The following is a 20029-nucleotide window of genomic DNA, read 5'->3' as shown; positions in this document are numbered from 1 at the left end:
TGGAGTTACAGAAGACATTATAAATTTTCTCTGCTCAATTCACATTATTGTTATCGATAACAATCAGGACCCTGTCAAGGTAATACATGAGAAATTGAAAAGATACTGGAACAAAGACTCTTCAGAAAATTTTCAAAAATCCATTTAACAATGAAATCAATATATTAACATGACATGCATTTGCTATGTTACATATGTTCTAACTTAGAAGATCTGACAGATGTTGCCTATATAGTACAGATGATTTTATTTTTCTCTGTGTGATTGCACAAATTTGTATGATGGTAACCACTCTATTTTGCCGAGATAAAATTGTTATCCATCAAAGCATTACAAGCAAAGCAAAAGTTTTACTGGGGAAATCGTCCAGTGAATAGTTCCAACTTCATTTGGTTTGTTTTGAATTTTGTGCAAAGCTACACGAGGGCTATCTGTGCTAGCCGTCCCTAATTTAGCAGTGTAAGAATAGAGAGAAGGCAGCTAGTCATCACCACCCACTGCCAACTCTTGGGCTACTCTTATACCAATGAACAGTGGGATTGACTGTAACATTATAACACCCCCATGGCTAAAAGGGTGAGCATGTTTGGTGTGATGGGAATTCGAACCCGCAACCCTCAGAATATGAGTCGAGTGCTTTAACCATCTGGCCATGCTGGGCCATATGGATCCAAATAGAAATTTAACAATGTGTGGCCTAATATGATCTCATAACAAATAACAGCTCAACATAGAAAGACTTAAGGAAGTACTACTGGTTTCAACCACTAGTTTCTAACAGTTTATGAAAAAGTTGCAGTTAAAAGTGTCACTTAGGTGATGGTGGTATTAAATAATGAAAGTGAAGATGTATCAGAAAGACATAGTGAGACAGTTGTGCAATGAGTAGAGATGAGATGAAATACATGTACAAAAGCTGCTTGAAACTATGGAAGTTACAATTCCAAAACCTTTTCTATATACATGAAGTAACTACTAAATATCAGTTTATTATCTTCAAAGCATTGTCCATCTCCCATGTATTAACAAGTTGTAATTCATCCATCTGCATCAATAACAAAAAAAGAACACACATGCTTGGGATGTTCTCTTGTCAAGAAGGTAACATACTTGATGACACTCCTAGGTTGATCTTCACTATCCACTTCCAAAGGATGCATGACACAATGAAGGTATTACACCATCATCTCTACAGCAGGAAAGACTCTTTTGGTGAACACTTGTCACCAACTCATTAAACTCTTGTTCAGTATAAAATTGGTGCTAAATGCTAGGTGTACAGTTGGTTAAATGCAATGATTTCAAAGTCTGGGATAATTTCATTAGCTGGCAATAGATGTCACAGTAAAGATGATGTGTTGCTTCTAAAACTGATTATCAAATCCACTGCTCAACCTATTAAACTATAAACTGACGTTTGAGCTGAGAAAAGGGTCTGTGTCATTTCAACTTTTCCACTACTGTAAGTGCCATGGAGAAAAATATTGTAAAAACCCAAATAAGACAACCAATGATGTCAAAGTAACCATCTCTGAAATGGTTATTCAGATGAAGACAGAGTTGTAACTGAAAGATTTAACACAATGATGTTAAAGCTATTGGAAGTAATAGATACGACTTTTAGTATATATTTAACAACCGATTGATTTTAGTGTATTAGTAATTACTATTACATTAATATTATACAGTAACAGTTTATTTCAGAATGTTAATCATTTCCCTACCTCTTCTGGTTTACTTTATGTAACAAGCATATGCTAAACATCAAAATGCTAGTTTGTAATTCACACACACACTTTAAGTCGTATGTTACAGTACCTTTTTACAAAATGTGCTACTGAACATTTAGAAAAAGCAGTGATAATCTTATTTTATATAAATGTTTTGTTTTCAACCAAATATTAAGCCCAATTTTTCCATAGCTGATATTTAAGATGTTTTAAATATGTACACAATTCAATGAGCATGGCCTCAACAGTACAGTAGCACATCAAGTGATATTTGTAAAAAGCACAGAGATACAATTAATAGAAGTTTTACAAAAGTTGGCATACTGATTTCATATTATATGGAAATCTTTTTAAAACTATCTCAGAAACATTTCTAAAAATATTTCAAGTTACTAAGATGTTACACTGTAGCACAATAGATGTATTTTCTTGAAAATTTCATAATGTTTGGTTGAATTTGTATATGACAAAATATATTTTGCACTAATTATAAATATTGCTTTACATAAATATTCCACACAATAGTAAATAATCTGATGTGTTTTAGTAAATCTGGTATTAATCACTTAATATTTACATGAGGTTTAATGGAAATGAGAAAAAGGAAAAGCATGTTTCTTCTATGGTCCAGCCCCCCAGTGGCTCAGCTCTAAATCTGCAGACTTAGAAAGCTAAAAACAGAGTTTCAATATCCATGGTGGGCAGAGCACAGATAGCCCATTGTGTTGCTTTGTGCTTAATTCACAACAACAACATCTATGGTCCAACTGAAAATGCCAGCTAGCATCCAGTTCATACACCATCTCAAGTTCCTTTACCTTCCAATGGTATCATATAACCTTGATGTAAAGTAGGGATACTATAATTTTAACATTAAGATGTTTGGCTCCTAAACCACTTAAATTTTTGTAAAATGTATATACATGGAGAGGGTGGACAAAAAAAAAAGTGCTCAAATATAATCTCAAATCCTAATTTTAACACTGGTGTTTGTAAGTACCTGAACTTTTCCCGATTTTAGTTACATATTCTTATAGTATTGTGCACCTACTGTAGTTTTTTAGATATTCTTATTCAATTAGCCTACAAAATGATCAAACAAGTTTCTCAGCAATTGTGGAGTCATTAAAAGATATCTTAGACGTAAGAGAACTGATGTTATGGAATAACCAGGTTAATCACCTGATATCAGTTGATTGAAAATTTATGTGCTGAGTTAAATTGATTAACAGAAGATTATATGCTAAACACAGAAGACGAATTTTTTGAAGCACTCGAAGAATGACAATCAATCACTCGGGAATATCTGCACAAAGTCATTGAAAGCAGTACTGAATTATTAGGGTATGCTGACTAAATATTAAACTTGTGAAACTGGTTTGTGTTATTTTGAGTTTCATTTTCATGTTCTATTATTGCACAGAAACTTGTTTGATCATTTTGTAGGCTAATTGAAATAAGAAGATCTAAGAACCTACACCAGGTGCACAAAACTTCTCATGAGAAAATGTAACTAAAATCATAAAAAGTTCAGGTATTTACATAGGCCAGTGTTAAAATTAGGGTTTGAAATTATATTTGAACAGATCTAATTGAGCAAGTTCTGAAAACATGCAGATGTTTTCTGTTGTTTAATACAAAATAAAACAAATTAATGACATTTTCAAAAGGGGGAGGCAATGTACATATGCTTACTTTAGTTACATTTCCATATGTGGATCTAACTTTCTTGTGAAATAAAATGTATAACATTATTTCATTTCTTCCTTTTAAAGTAAATTAAATTAGTCCATGTCTGAAACAACAACTTGCACAACATGTCAGAAAATAGCACTGATATCAACAAGCATGTGTACAGGTAGTAAAAGCTTTTGACTACTTATCACGCACTACATGAAGTACTGTAAAGCTTGTTATGCATGCAATTTAAACACTTGTAATATTGAAATAAGCAAAGCAATTGCAATAGAATTTTAAAATATATTATTTCATTTTCTTTGCATTTTAAGCACATAATAACTCAGAATAGTTTACAGGATAATTCATATGAATTTAATTACGTTTTGGATGAAAAATAAAATCATTTGCAGGTTTTTTAAATTTCCCTTATTTTTAATTAACTCTTACAGAGTTATGTCAGATTTTCTGTCAGCTGGATAAGAAAAGAACTAACTTATCTGTTAGGGGATCATAAATCTCAACACTGCTTAGGTAGTGGTTTCCATTGTGTCCTCCTACAGCAAACATTCGCCCACCAAGTGTTCCTAAACCCACACCTCCTCTACAGTGCATCATAGGAACTACGTACGACCAAGAGTTTGAAACAGGGTCATACATTTCTACAGAATTCAGGGACCTGTTGTTGTCAAATCCTCCTACAAATTACATTTTATTATTAATGAATAAAAATACTGGAAATAGATTTTTCTCGTACATTAAATAATCATTCAGATTATAAGACTGACAACATCTAAGTGCTTTCAAGAAACTGATTATGAATACATGCACTTTATATTTACTCACTAAAAGCAACTGCTATTTCACTAAATATCAATAGAAACCTTAATTATCAATCAGGAACTTAAAGCTTAATCATGCATAAATTCTTCAGGGTAGAAAGATTCCAAACCTGAAGATAATTGGCTAATTTAACTTACCAAAATTAAGTGTGATAAAATGAGAAATAAATAGAGTGAGACAATTACTATACAGTTAGTATTATTAATTCTTTGCTGTCATAACATTTAACCTCATAATGCAACATAATTCTTTACTTTATGTGGTAAAGTGTTAAGACTCGTTTTCATTTATCTCTAATATACATTCATTTTCAAGCTGCTTTTTTCGGGATCTTTACAACCCATACAAGGCATACTTTATTTGCTGAAACTCTCTATAAACAGTTGTATAAAGTAATAATAAGTTGCCACTCTAACTCAAATATCCTGTTTACAAAAGATATGATGTATATACTTTATTTTCCAATTAACTTTCACTGCTTATGTGTGTTCTAAACTTAAGCTTTGGTAGATTGTATAAGCTAAACTATGTTGAAGACACCATTAAGTTTTATTCTTGCCAAATATGGGACTCAAAGACATTCTTTCCTATTAAAAATAAAACAAACTCTTACTTTATGTGTAACAAGATTAATATTCTGTTCAAGGCCATAATGTGGGTAGTGCAAGTGATTGGTTCACACAGGGCATCAACTGCAACAGGAGTGCTAACTGCCTGATTGATTAACAACAGAAATTAAGTCTTTGCTGATGGGACAAATAGTTCCATATTGCATGTTGAATGTGTACTCACAAACAGTCAACTGCCCAGAAGTCGTGTGTATAGCTTCAGTTTGTTTACTACAAATTCAGTGGTTGGTTATATTATATTCAAAACTCAAACTGCACTGAGTGTTAAATTGAAAATATGAATGATTTTTTTAAATTGAAAAATTATACTTTGTAATGATTATAACAGTTTATAGAACATATTGTAAATATTTAGAATAATAAGAATTTTGTGGATTGGGATGAAAAGGTAATGAATTTATATGTCACACAGAAAGATATCAAACACTGATATGGTTCATATTCTATTGAAAGTGTATTAACTTATTTTTAAAATTTTTTGACATCTTAATTTTAATAGATCATCTAAAGTTTAGTAAATTAAGAAAAAAAAAACTTTCCTTTTTGTTGTGTGCGAGATAGCTTTTATCAATGTGTATCATATTACAAATTGAAATATTAAATCCACTTCTTTCATGGCTAAATTCTTTACTTAACTAATTAATGTTAAAGCTAAATTCCCAGTAACTCTCACATTAAAATAATTACATATACATACATGCTTTCCTATTTTAATCTATGATGAAAAAGTAGTAAATTATCAGTTACTTATCAATATGCAAAAATGTTTTCACATGTCACAAGCCTTGAATTCTCAGGTATCCCACAATCAACGTGGTTTACTGTGCCTTGCACGTAAATCATCTTGCAATAACTCTCTATCAACAGGAGTGCATGACATTCTCCTTACACATGCGACTCCCTCTATTTGATTTAACTGAACTATAACTTTGAGATTAGGCAGAAAAAAAGCATTGGTTTTTAGTGAAGAGGAAGGGTGGAAAGTGTGATAGGAGATAAGTACTTATCAGAAATATATTTTTGTATACGAAAATGATAACTTCCTATAGATATGGTACCTTACCTCTTCTCACATGTATAGCTAAGATCCAATGTTAAAAAGGTGGAGGGATTAGTGCAATGGATAGGAAGAAGTATTCTTCAAGTGTCTGAATAACACGAATGAACTGTGATCCCTGTTGGAAGAGGAATGCAAATGGGAGACCGCACCACTACTGTAACAGGTTTACTCTACATGATATGTGGAAATAAGTGTTGCACAAACTGGGAGGAGCACAATCGAAAGGAAGAGAAAACTGGATGAGTCTGAATCCAAACTACATTATACTGTAAATTTAATCCCAGTGACGAAAGACAATGTAGCAAAACCATCTATACAGAGGATTGTAGGAAAAGCTAAAATGGATGTGTCCCAAGATGGAGAGTGGTTAGGTCATGTTGGACTGATTTGGTCAACTCCAGTCCAAAACCAAGTGACATCAAGCAAACAACTTCTGATACATGGTAGAAGGAGGGTCCACCACATATTCACCTCAAGTTGAGCAGAATGAAAGTATATGCTTTTTAAACTGATCAAAAAAAGGAGGTACATGTGCACAGATCTACAACCACCCATACTTCTGGAGCTCAACATCTAAATGACGGCAAGAAGGCATGTTCCCATGTAGCATAAAACTAAAGTCAATTAAACAGGTACCCCACTATGCAAAATCAGGCCCACATAGTGAATGCTCTGAGGTGGATTATGAGAAGGAGAATTTTTGCTATAAAGAACAACCACCTCCAGACAGGATTCTAAAGAAGCTAGAGCTCACATTCATGCAGCATCAACCTCCATGACCCTCCATACAGTGGTGTAAATAATTAATTAAAACTATTAAATCGAGTTAGGATAAGGAAACACAACTAACACATGTGAGGATTCATCTTGACTGGTCCAACTCTAATCCAAAAGCATTCACTAGAAACCAACATCCAGGTGATGATAAGACAAGAAATCCCAATCAGAGAGATGAACTGCAATGTGATGGGCCTACTCCAAATTAACATCATCCTACAGACCTGACCAGAGAAAAGCTAGAGAGCAGCTTCACCTTTGAGTCCCACCTCATGGAAGTGGACCACTTTTGTAAAAGATACACAACCTCACCCTCTGGATAGAACAGCACAGCTATATGTAGCATCCACCTCTGGGACCCACCACATTGAGATGGAGTGTATTTTTGTGAAATATGCACAATATCACCCCCAGACAGGACTGCACAGAAGTTGGAGTCCATACCAATCTCCAGGTCCAACTACACTAAATGGATCATTTCTAAAATATATATACATGAATAGAACTGAACAGAAGCTTGGTGCAACATCAACGTATAGAACCCACAGCATGGAGGTGGAGCACATGATTGGAAGATTAAATACCATCTACAAGAAAAGAATCATCATTGCCCTACTCTCTACTGAATGGAAGTGATCACATTCAGGAGGACTTCTCCAGGGTCTACCATCCCAGAAGCTTAGAAATGGAAAATGGCAAGGTCTCTGATACTCCACTAGAAGAACAAGGGGGGAGGGAACATGTGGAGAGTCTGGAGAAATGCCAACACTGGAGACAATGCAATGAATGACCACAAAACTATAATGAAAAGCAGATGGTCCCCGATTTATCCAATCAAACTGACAGTGGGAATGGGCAGCTATACCCTTCTGCTTAACCTATACAAGTTCATGGGTTAGTACAGTCTGAGAATATTATAAAGCAAATATATCTCAACAGTGTGTATTACTGGCCATGAGTGTACATCTTGGCTGTATAGAGATAGGAAGCATATATAAACAAGCAACAGTTGTGACTAAGTAGGATCCCAAACCTAAATGTGACAAGCCACTAGAAGGAAAATATATAAAGAAAAGACAACTTACCCAATCACAATCACACAGAAGTTTGAAGGATGGTGACAGGCAGAAGGTGGTATCCTGACAAGGATATAACAGCTACCCAATGAAGAGAGTGGAAGATGAATATATGAAGTGTATTCCACATGCATGACCGAAGAACTTCTTCCATCAAATAAACAGAGTTGAGATGGCAGGGAAAAGGTAAAGTGTCTGATCTGATACTAAAACACTTGGAACAGATTTTGGGAAGAAGAATGTAGGGAGGAATATGTTAATCAAATTAATTAACGAATCAAACTTTTAAGGGCAGAAGAAGAAGAAAGGTCATGTGAGCAATGTTACAATAAAGAGCACAGACTGACAATGCCCAAATCCTCAAGAGAGGAATAGTGAATGGTTTGTGCTACAAAAGAAGCACCCCACCATAACAAATTGGATCTTCCTGCCCAGGAAGTAGAAAGTTGTGAAGGGTAGCATGACTGACAGTAGAAATGGAGTGAGAGGAAGAAACACTGTAGAGTAGTTTGGTGTTGAATGAGCTGAGGAAACGAAGGTTGTGTTAGTTAGTAAGGAGTAATTAGAAGGACCTAACACATTACCTTGGGAAAAAGTCAGATAGAAGAGTAAACATAAGGATATTGGTTGGCCTAGTCCTGATTGAGAGCATCTACAGCCAGAGACCAAAAACAAATGGTAACTTGGTGTTTAGACAAGTGACAAAAGTATCCATATCCAGTTGAGGAGTATCTCACCAACTGTAGAACCATCCAAAAAAACCTGAGGATTGAGAGACCATTCAATAAGGCAAACCAACAAGAGGTTGAAAACACCTAGTTATGACATGCCTAGAGAATTATCTGCAGCATATGGGCTCAATAAAGGAATTATGTTCTACTGCAAAAAAACAGGTGCCCTTTAGTGATTGACAGTGTAGAAAGGTAGAGATATGGTAATTCTTTAAGATCTGAGACCATAGTAGAAAAGCTTTCTGCTGATTGACCACTGCTTCCCAACCTTGAAGAGAAGCATCTGTGAACGCATGCAAATCTGGAGGAGGTGGTACTCCCATTGTCCCGTTGTTCCTGTTCGACCACCAATGCATGTCATCAGTAAGGGAAAGAGGAGATAAAGTGGAGAAAGTTTGGCCCTACTGAGGTGGGTGTTAAAAAATATACCCAAGTGGGTAAGATATTGGTTAGGCAAAAAGAAAAACTTCTCCAACTCAAAAATCCAAACATAATCTGCTTCTGGCAAGATCCGATGTGTGTGGAGGAGACTCCATTTTGAAATGATATACCCATGTAGTTATTTAAATACAATCCTTGAGCATGGAAAAGTCAAGCAAAGACCTCAAACATGCAAAAAAATACAAATGGTGCTGAAGCAAGTCTGAAAGGCAAGTCACAAAACTAATACACAACCCCATAGTGGAGTTACCAAAGACAGATTCTGAACTAATGCAAAATAGAGTTATGTATACAAACATTTGAGACATCTTGGTCCTCCACATTCTTGCACAAACAGATCCAGAGAATGGGCAAGTCAAGACAAATTGATTACAGAGTTGAGCTTCACCAAGCAGATTCCACAGGAGAGACTAGAGAAAGCACTGCAGTGATAGGTGGAGGAAGAAAATCTAATAAACAAAGATGTGTTAGCAAACCTCTACACAAAACTAGCTATAACAAATAAATAATTCAAGTAAATAACTACTTCATAAATAAAACTAAATGAATATGTGAAAAGAACACAATGGGAAAATGTTTGCACTAGATCTTTGGCTGACAAGAAATGATAGAATCAAATAGAGGGAATGCAAGTCACTCTCCTGACACATGCAACTCCCTCTATAGAGTACTAACTGATACAAAAAAGAACAAAAACTCACCTACAACATACAACATTCCATTCAGTACAGCTGCTCCAGCTCCAGCTCTCTTTTGATTCATAGGTGGAATATTAACCCATTTATTTAAATGAGGGTCAAATTTTTCACAACTGTTCAATGAAGTTGGGCCATTATTTCCTCCAAGTGCATACAAACAACCCTAGAGAAAGGCATAAAGATCAATAAATCACAAATACTGCATCAAAATTAAACACCAATAACGGCTTTGGCTCCTTTGCTATTGGTTACTTGCCTTATATGAAAAAATATACCATAGCCAGAGGACAATATCAAACAAAGATGGCCATGTCAAGCTATATTGATATGGGTTTAATAACTTTATTAGTTTGTTGTAAAATTACTTACAGTTACAATAAGCTCTCAATGTAAAAATAAAGTGCCAACAATGGACATATACTTTACATCAATACAAAACACTTAGAACATAAACAAAAATTATATTAGACACTAGAAGAGAATGCTCAAAAACTATTGTAATTTTTCTAGTGTTCTAACTAATCTATAAATAGGCTAAAATTTTGTTACTTCTTAGACTAATGACTTTATCAAACCACATCAAACTTGTCACCTAAAAATCATGTCCACACTTTCAATCATTTATAATACATTATATTTAATGTTGTATGCCTATCAATTTATTGATTGTTTTGCTATGCATCAAGTAATTATAATATATTTCTCAATCTAACTGTAATTTGCAAGTCTATGAAACTTGCTTCAGTAGGTATTTATTGGTATATTGAGTATCATATTACAAATGCACTTTTCATAACACTGGTTATTCTATTCCACATTAACAACCAGAATTTCCATTTTATTCTTCTATTTTTGCATTTTTCCTTCAACCTCAGCTTGCATAATTTATTGTATTTAAGTTTCTTCTTTTATTTTTTGATATTCTAACAACATGAGGTTATTATGCTTTCTCATAACATGTTTGTTTTCAAACCACTACAATATTTTTGCTCTTTCTTCTCCTGATGTCTTTCAATTTGTTCGTGGGATATAGGATTACATGTTTTATTTTAGTATAAACATAATTTTAAAATTATTATTTTCTTCCTTTTAAGATGCCACTGCTTTCCCAGAATGCATTGTCTGAATAGGTCAGTATTCTTGAAAATGTATACTTAACAGTTTAAAATTTCATGATATTACTGTTTCATACTGCTTCCAAATTGTAACACTCTTTAAGATTATTGAACTTAGTTTAATTTATAAACATGTAGTTGGTCAGATTATATTTTAGGCTTGCCCAGTGCTGCTCCTTGGTTGACTATCTTCTTTTCTTTCAGTTATTTACTAAATAATAAATTTAGTTGCAGTTAGTTATTTTAGACTATCTTTGTTTTCTGTTATGCTTCTTTTGAGAAAGTATCACACCTATGTTTTGAAAATAACATATTGCAAATGCATAACGTGTGGATTTATTCATACTAAAGTGCATGATTTTACTATATAAAATAAACACACACACACACACACTACTCTGCAAGTGTTAAGGCTAGAGAATATTTTGTCCTTTTCAGGGGTAATTCTTTCATGCTTTTAAAGAATGTAAATTTCAACACTATGGTAATGCTTCACTGATCCCTGTTGACCATTGAATGATCCAGGGTGAAAATACATATTCTCTGAAATTCCCACATATTCAATGTCTTTCCTAAGGTAAGGAGCCCAAAACTGAACACAATACAGTGGAGCGCCGTTAAGCTGCGGTATTTTGGGGGTCAACCTGCTTAACCGTGGCTTAAACCTTTGTGACTGAAAAGCCGAAGTCGCCAACAGCTCCGCTGAGGAGCCTCATCCGGGCCATTGCGTGATCATTATATTGGATTATCAAATTAAAAATAATACTTTAATTATTGATCACTTTTTCATGGATTTACTGCGGATTAACTTTAATGTATGGAGAGATGTGATTCGGTAACAATGACGGCCTCCATAAAGCTGACATAGAGAGCGGATAAGGTAGATTAACGGTCGATTTTTATTGTAATATATTTTATTTATTTCCCAAATTAAAGCAAATCCTTTTTAAATATCCCCTTGAAGTTATAAAGCCAGAATTAAATTCGTAAGCCACGTTTTTACACGTTCTTAAATTAGCGGTGAGCTGCGATAATCCTCGCTCACAAGGCTTGCTACAGTGGCTTAAGGGATTTCGCGGTTTACTGGTCCGCGGCTTAATGGCGCTCCACTGTACTCCAAATGTAGCCTAACACATGACCTTTACAATGAAATTATAACCTCTTTAGACTTGTATTCAATATTTCTGTAGATTCAATCTACAATCCTATTTTCCCTACCACTAGCAACAGCACACATCTTGGACTACTTAAGAGACTGATCATCCACTACACCATGATCCTTTTCTTTCATAATACTTTTAAGGTAACTCCCATTCAAATTTACAGTTCAAATTATGATAATCCACATGCAATAACTTGCATTTATCATAATTAAAATGCATCTCTCACATATCTGCCAAACTTACTTAATGAGAAAAATGCAAGTTAGGTAAGAAAATGTTAAGTTAGTTGAAGTTAACTGCATGATTGTTAGCTTTAGCCATAACAGCATTATTTTAAAGCAAGTTTCACAGTTTAACAGAGATAAGGAGAATAATTTGTCTAGTTAAGTGGGTGTTATAAAACTAAATGAGTACACCTCTGGAAACTTTGATGAAACAATTGTTTAAAGCTGTGTTAACTCATGAGGTAATGTAAGTGAACTGATCAGCAATTCTATTATGATAAAAGAGCAGAGAAGAAATAATTTGTCTTTTCAGTTGAGTTCTAATGTAAGCGAACTGACCTATGTGGACTTCTGACATAAAGAGATAATTATTTAAAGCTCTGTATACAACTGTGGTAACCTAGGAAGTAACATATATGAACTTATCACTTTTTCTTCTGTTGCAACAACATAAGTGAATTATTCAGTTTTAAATATAAACTGTTATATCCTACAATGTAGAGATGTTTTGCACATTTTGTTTTGAATATATTATTCACAAATGAGTGAACTGTGTACTGTCTATTTATTGTTCAAATTTATTGCCAACAAGTCACAAAAACCTACTCTAAAGAATCTGTGCCCATAAAACCCTGACATCAGTCTTTGTTACATTCATGTTCTCTTATTACTGCAGTCCCTAAACTACACCAGTTAAAAATTATATTTATTTTTATGTTGCATTCTAAGGCTCTGTTACCCTTTATGGATCAGATTTTTTTTTAAGACTTGACATTTAACACATCAGTTTGAGTGAAAGTCAACTCTAAACTACTTGGAAGTTATTTTTTAATCCAGTTTCTTCTTCTTGTATACATGCATTTTTTTTCTTATTTGTCTGTTACCCACAAGTATCATATTCCTTCAGTTTATGTACTAGACACATAGCAGATGTTATCGTTGCTTTATCTTTTGTTTAACATGTACACTATTTCACCGATAAAAGTCTTATTTTTACTTAATTTTAATTAATTACATCAGACTTTGATTCATGTCATTTTTGACTTATATTGTCATAAGAATGAATGTCTCGTCTTCTTGATTTTGTTTCCCATAATTTTACCCTACAGTGCCTTTAGAACCTTCACAATATTGCTGTAGCTCACATTTTTATTGCATGATTTCACTTTTCCTTTACTCAAGAGAGTCATTCCAACTTGCTCCTCTCCTTTGTTCTGCACATAGGAGGCTTTGGTTCCAATCAATTATTTTATTTGTACTTGTAAAGTATGTCTGTTCATAAGTACCTTTCTTCAAGGGTTCTCCTTTTTGTTTTTCTTTCATGGTTTCCATAAAATGAGTTATCTTTTCACTATTATACAACAGCTCATCCAATTTTTTCTTTTAATTAAAATATCATTGATGAGAATACTTTGTCACAATTTCCAAACCTCCTTCCTCTGTTAAATTAGAAATTTGCCTCTTTTCTTTAGATGAGGCAGCTACAGTAACTCTTAAAAGAATTTTTGCATGTGATAATTTAAATGACACTTCACACCTTTATCATGCATTACTATTATCATATTAAGACTTAATGTAAATAGAATTTTCTGTCTCCCTCATGTTGTCATTCAGACTAATGGTAGTTCAGTCTATCAGATTTATTTATGAATAAAATCTACTTAGTCATAAGTGTGAACTGGAGAGTAAGCCACAAATGTGAAGAGATATGACCAGTTTTGTGTGGTGAGCAGAACAAGCTTTCATTTTACTCTTTTACAACAGGCTTGGTATAAAATAACAAGTATTTATATACATTTCCTTATATTAAGTATTTGCACTATACCTTTTGACCCAGCAAGTGTATCTTCAAAACTTTGGTAAACTTTTAGTAGAGATTAAAAGTATTTTATATACAAAAAAATCAATTTTTTATGAAAGATTTGTTTGTGAAAATAAATTTTGTTTTGTTTTCAGTCTGAGTGCAAAATGATTTCATATTATTCTTTGTCCCAAATATTTCAAATATTATTTGTGTAATCTCCAAAACCTCCTAAATACATTTCAAACATTTGTTTTCAGTAAGAATTTATATTTTATTTTCTATACTCTAAATATGTGGAATCTGTCACCTGACCAATCTGTTAAGCATCATAAAAAAATTAGGAATTAAATATAAATTATGCTTTTTTGTGCTAGAATGACTACATATTATAACACGAAAATACAAATGTTTAGTCTAAGTAGCTTAAGTCTCATAACTCTAAGTCTTTATATATTTCTATTTATTATATTGACCTTCCAGTTATGCCTAGATAACATTACATAACTTGCATTGATGTGGTGCATGTGCACTTATGTATCCAATATCATAAAATTACCTGTTAGTCTTCCCTGTCTTGGCTGTGTTTTAATGGAGCCCTACGAGGGGACGCATTACAATGTCATGCAAGGACATTGCAGCAACGCCAGGGTTTCGTGAGCACTATACCCAAACACCAGCATCAGATACAATGTCCACAACACCCGCTGAGAACTTCCAACACTGGTACTTGGTTGACTCTAGCCCAAGTGGACCAGCCGACTGACCCAAGGGGGGCCACCCAAAGGCCACCCGTCTACAGGAATTAAAGGACAAAGTGGTGTGTTAGGGTTGGATCCCTCAACCACCAGGATCCTCTCTTACCCTTCATGAGTCGCCACACACGGCAAACACGTGGGTGGATGTTTAGATCCCAGAGGAGGTAAACTGAAAGAACAGAACCTTCCCTGGAAGGTCCCCTCACCACGTACAGGAATAAATCATAAATAACTACTGATACAATAGAATTCCACTAATTTATCAAAATGTATTTAGATTTTTAAAAAATATATCTTCAAGCAAACTAAAACACATTGAATGTGGTAGCCTTTTCAAAGATTCAAAGGACTGAGAAAACCACTCTGGGGACATTTCTAAGCAGTTGACTGGTTATTCACGTTATATACTGAAGTGTACATTTGGGATAGTTTTCAAAAATGGAAAGAGATGAGCAGGGCCACTGTGATTAATTCAATACATAAGCCATATTTCAGCAAAATAAAAAGATATGAGGTTCTTATTTTATATTATAGCTTGATAATATTAATAATTTGAGTTCCTAATTTGTATGAAATTATAGACTTACTATTTTAATATCACAAACATCCAATTTTAAATAGTGCTGCTTTCAACATACCATGTGACTCATTAAAATCTATATTTAAATGTGTCCATTTAATATTTACTTTTAAATTAAGAAATTAACTCATATATAACATTAAAGTTTGAATTATAATCTACAGTGTGATTCCAAACTTATTGACATAAATTCATAAAATAAAAGTTCAATAAAATTTTAAATGCAAGTCAACAAATGCAATGACATGACCTTTAACCCATGAACCATTGTAAAAGGATTGAAAGACTACCTCCTGTCTACTTAGATCTAAGAATGAGTTAGCAATAGAATCATAAGGAAGCATTATGCATGGAATAATACGTGGTCTGGGTTTTAGGTGCATAGTTAGTGCTTTGACTTAGTTTTACGATAGGGGTGGAAAGTACAGTTGACTCTCAATTGCTTACAACTATGATGTGGTAAAGCTACTCACTATTTTTAAGGTAATACTGATTTGGTGTGACAGTACCACAAAATATGACAGGTTTCTTGGTCTTTTTCCACTAGGATCATCGCATTGTGATCATTACATCTGATTATACAGCTTTATTTTTGAATACTTAGGTGATAAACTATAGACTACTTTATGTATGTATGATATGTATGTATGTATGTGTGTGTGTGTGTGTGTGTGTTCCGACTGCTATGACCAATTAGTCTCACTCTTAACCTTCTCACCCTGTTGTTAAGCTAAGTTTCTTGTAGCATTACTCATGTTCACAGAAGATAAAACATCTCATCAACACAATTTTGTGAGATCAATATTAAAGGCCCACAAATTTTCTAACTTCAGAAGCATTAGGCACATTTTTCTTCTTTTCACTAGAGACTGTAACATGGTAGCTTTAGTTGCATGTTATAGTAAAGTTCAGAAACTTTTTTTTTCAAATTACCATTTTAATAGTAAAATATGTAGCTCAGATATGACTAGTGTAAAAATCTCCCCCACTATCTAATTCTTATAAATTGTGAGCAAAATCTGATCATATAATGTAATAGAAGTGACACGCAGATGTCAGGTTGATGTAATTGCTATCCAATTTGAGTATGGTACTCTACAGATACTTCCAAGTGAAGCTTAGTAAACTAAAAAAAACTTTTCTGTTTACTCTCTAAGTGTATTGTTACCCAACCTAAGCTCAATAATCTAACCTAATTCTTAATATGTTTACTGTTCCACGAATTATTATCCAACTTGAAAGGAATGTAATAACTTACTCACCTTAAGTGCAACAACAGCAACTCCTCCTCGTGGTGTGTTCATACTAGCTACAGTGCTCCAACTATCTGAGTTTATATCATATCTTTCTACTGTAGCAAAGAAACTGCTATCATTAAGCCCACCTATAGCATATATTGGTCCTTCTAAGCAGCACAGACCCAGTCCTCTCCTTCATACACACATAAATATTACATAACTTAAATATTTTCTATTTAAAAGAATGAATTATAAAAACACAGGTTTTTAATTTAAATTAAACAATTTACAATACCAAGTTCAAATAATTAACATATTTTCATTCTGTTAGGAAATTTTTTTATGATAAACTTGAAAAATATCAAATATTAATTTTTTTATATGTTAAGCTCATGTAAACAGAATTGATTCAATTAACTTATAAACCTTAAAAGATTTTAGATGTACTTTCAATTACACATTAAATTCACATGTCAAATACTAAAATACAGTGTTCAAAAATTATACTGTTATTAAGAGAAAGAACACATGATTAACAATACAACTATAAAGTGACAAAACATAACACATCATAGTTAAAACATCTTAATGTTGTTAAACAACCATCTAAAAGTGTTGAATTTCATTTATAATTTTTTAAACAAAGTAAGGTATGAAAATTTTTTTGTTATTACAAGTTAAAGCAGTGAAACAAATAAGAAGAATTATTCAGAGAAAAAGCCAAAAAATTTATATAATATATATAAACAAAGAGGAAGATGCATAGGTGGATTCACTTGAATAGACTGTAGAAGAGGAAATCATGGTTTGATCAGTCAATCTGGGTCTAGAAAACTCACAAAGAGAGGATCAACATAGCCAAAACTCCCAGTAACAGATGAACTTGGGAGAAGCATAGCAGAGGAATCCTGTTCAATCAGAACTGAATGCATCTACAACCCAAGCCTGAGGAACTGGAGACTCCAATGCTTATAGTTGAGATAATCGATAAATGGCCAAAAGGTGATCATTGGAGGCCCAAACTGAGAGCAAACCCTCATAATGGATAATCCATTTGGTCAGGAGAATGTGAGAAAGCTGAGACTGACAAACTAGAAATTTCATAAACTCAGACAGAGAAGGAAACTGAGAGGTATAAATCCCATAGAGAAAAAAAAAAAAAAAATTTCGAAAACAGCCCCAAGAACATGCCTCCCATGACAGTTGATTTAAAGGTCAATTGAGATTTGATGAAATATCTAATGAAGATATTTCCCTGCAAGTGACCTAGACCTACCACAATTGCCTATTGGACAGCAAAAAAATCTAAATTACTGATGTAGAATGAAGATTCGTTTTCCATTAATATACCCTGGATTACCTGACACCTCATTTGTGAAGTAAAGTATCTGTGAAGAGACAAACTCTGGACAGAGGGACAGTAAGCATTTACACACACACACACACACAAAACTATATTATATATATATATATATACAGTAATGCTAAGGTTGAACAACACCAATCATCACTCAGAAACCAAGATATTGCTTTTGATAAAAGAGACTGGAAGATCTAGTGGGTTAAAGATCCATTAGTTGCACTGAAACTACTGAAGGGATAGCATGTCCCCTCATCCTCATAATTCAGAGATTTTACGGAAGCCCACAAACTCAAAAATAGAACAAATCCTGTAAGTAAAAGCTCACCTTCCTATTTCATAGCTTGGAGATGAATGGGAGTTGGCTGAGCCAAGCTTAAAATAAGGTGAAAACTTGTGTAAGGAAGCAGAACACATATAGTGCTAATGATAGATCCCTGAACTGTAGAACCTGATCCATTTATATGAAACGCAGTGAGAGGCAAAATGTATTTACTATGAGAATGTGGAGAAATGCCTCAATCATCTCAAACCAGGACATATATACACCTGGTTAAAAATGCCAATGAAGGATGAGAAAGGACACCATTGTGGACCTGAGAAGATCAAAGAATGGGTTGAGATAAAAACAACCACTAATCTCTTGTCTCAAGCACAACAAATAAACAGGAATAACACGGGATCAAATATCACTAATGAGGGCTATCTGCACTAACCATCCCTAATTTAATAGTGTAAGAATAGAGGGAAGGCAGCTAGTCATCACTAACCACTGCTACCCCTTGGGCTACTTTTTTACCAATGAACAGTGAAAATGACTGCAACTTTATAACACTACCATGCTGAAAGGGTGAATGTGTTTAGTGTAATGAGAATTCGAACCTGCAACTATCACATCAGGAGTCAAGTGCCCTAACCATCTCACCATGCCAGACCTAAGAAATAGTGGGATTGACTGACTATAACACCCCCACAACTGAAAGGACAAGCATGTTTGGTGTGATGGGGATTCTAATGAGCAACTCTCAGGTTACGAGTTGAGTGCCCTAAACACCTGGCCATGCTGGGCCTAGTATTAGTAATAGTAAATTATACAATTATGATTTGTATGGACTTACAATGACCTTAATTCAGCCTTGGTAATAGAAGTTCAAAATGTTCTTAAATTGCTTTATCATTTCAGCAGCTTATGTTTCTTGATCTTCATTTTGAAAAGAAAAGAAAAAGGGGAGGGAATTTATTTTTTGAAATATTTTTAAAAAGAATATATAACACTAAAAAATACATTTTAAAAATATTTATGAATAAATCTATATTATTTGTATTAATTCTTGTTGAAATACTGTCTTGATATTTCTGTGAAAAATCCCACAATATTCCTGCATTCAACCAAACATACAAACAATCTAGACAATATTGCATCATTTCTAGATTAAAATAGAAATAAGCTAGAGTAATAACCAAGAAATAAATTTCAAGCTTTACCTAGGAGTCAGCATTGGTGAGAGTAATGCCCACTTGTTTGTAACTGGATCAAAAACTTCTCCACTGGCTAGATGTTGTTTTTCATCACAACCTCCAACTGCATAAATTTTTCCTGTTTTTACATGAAAAAAAAAAAAAGACTTCACATAATGATATAAGATTAATATTTATATGTAAATCAAGAAAAATCAACTGAATGTTTGAACACTAGTAACACTAGTAGTGCCAGAGACTGAACCACCATTCAACTACAACTTTATCTTCCAACACTTATTGTTATAAATCTATATTCATATTCACAATGTTTTTTTAATAAAGTTAGATAATAAAGACCGATTGTGGAACACACACATACATATTAGTAATTGAAGATTTAAAAAAAAGAATAAAATATATATTCTTAATTATGGTTTCCAATATTTTCAACATCATCACTCAGCCTATAGTGCTTTTGTAAATACCCATTAAATATGTCTAATTAGGGCACAAATTTGATTACCCACATGTACATAAATATTTTTTGGTGGTTAGTTGTCTTTTTTTGCAAAAATGTACAAATGAATCCAAACCAAAACATTCTGAATGTACAAGTAAAATTTTGAATTTCTGTAAAAATATTTGTATTTATTACCTACTAATATTT

The 20029-nt window shown here is 33.5% G+C and overlaps 1 protein-coding gene across 9 annotated transcripts in view; it reads right to left on the bottom strand.

The window, feature by feature from the left end:
* LOC143251979 (kelch-like protein 8) overlaps positions 1-20029 on the bottom strand; it is a 54161-nt gene that overhangs the window by 6840 nt on the left and 27292 nt on the right. For all 9 annotated transcript variants that reach the window (XM_076503426.1, XM_076503419.1, XM_076503424.1 and 6 more), the window contains exons 5-8: positions 19387-19498; positions 16566-16734; positions 9666-9825; positions 3904-4105 (exon numbers count right to left, since the gene is read on the bottom strand). In XM_076503426.1, the coding sequence (XP_076359541.1) occupies positions 3904-4105; positions 9666-9825; positions 16566-16734; positions 19387-19498 (643 nt within the window). The remainder of the gene's footprint in view (positions 1-3903; positions 4106-9665; positions 9826-16565; positions 16735-19386; positions 19499-20029) is intronic.

This window comes from Tachypleus tridentatus, chromosome 6 (assembly GCF_004210375.1).
Source record: "Tachypleus tridentatus isolate NWPU-2018 chromosome 6, ASM421037v1, whole genome shotgun sequence".
NCBI lineage: Eukaryota > Metazoa > Arthropoda > Merostomata > Xiphosura > Limulidae > Tachypleus > Tachypleus tridentatus.
The sequence above is the reverse complement of the archived record's forward strand: the minus strand, read 5'-3'. Positions and strand labels throughout refer to the sequence as shown.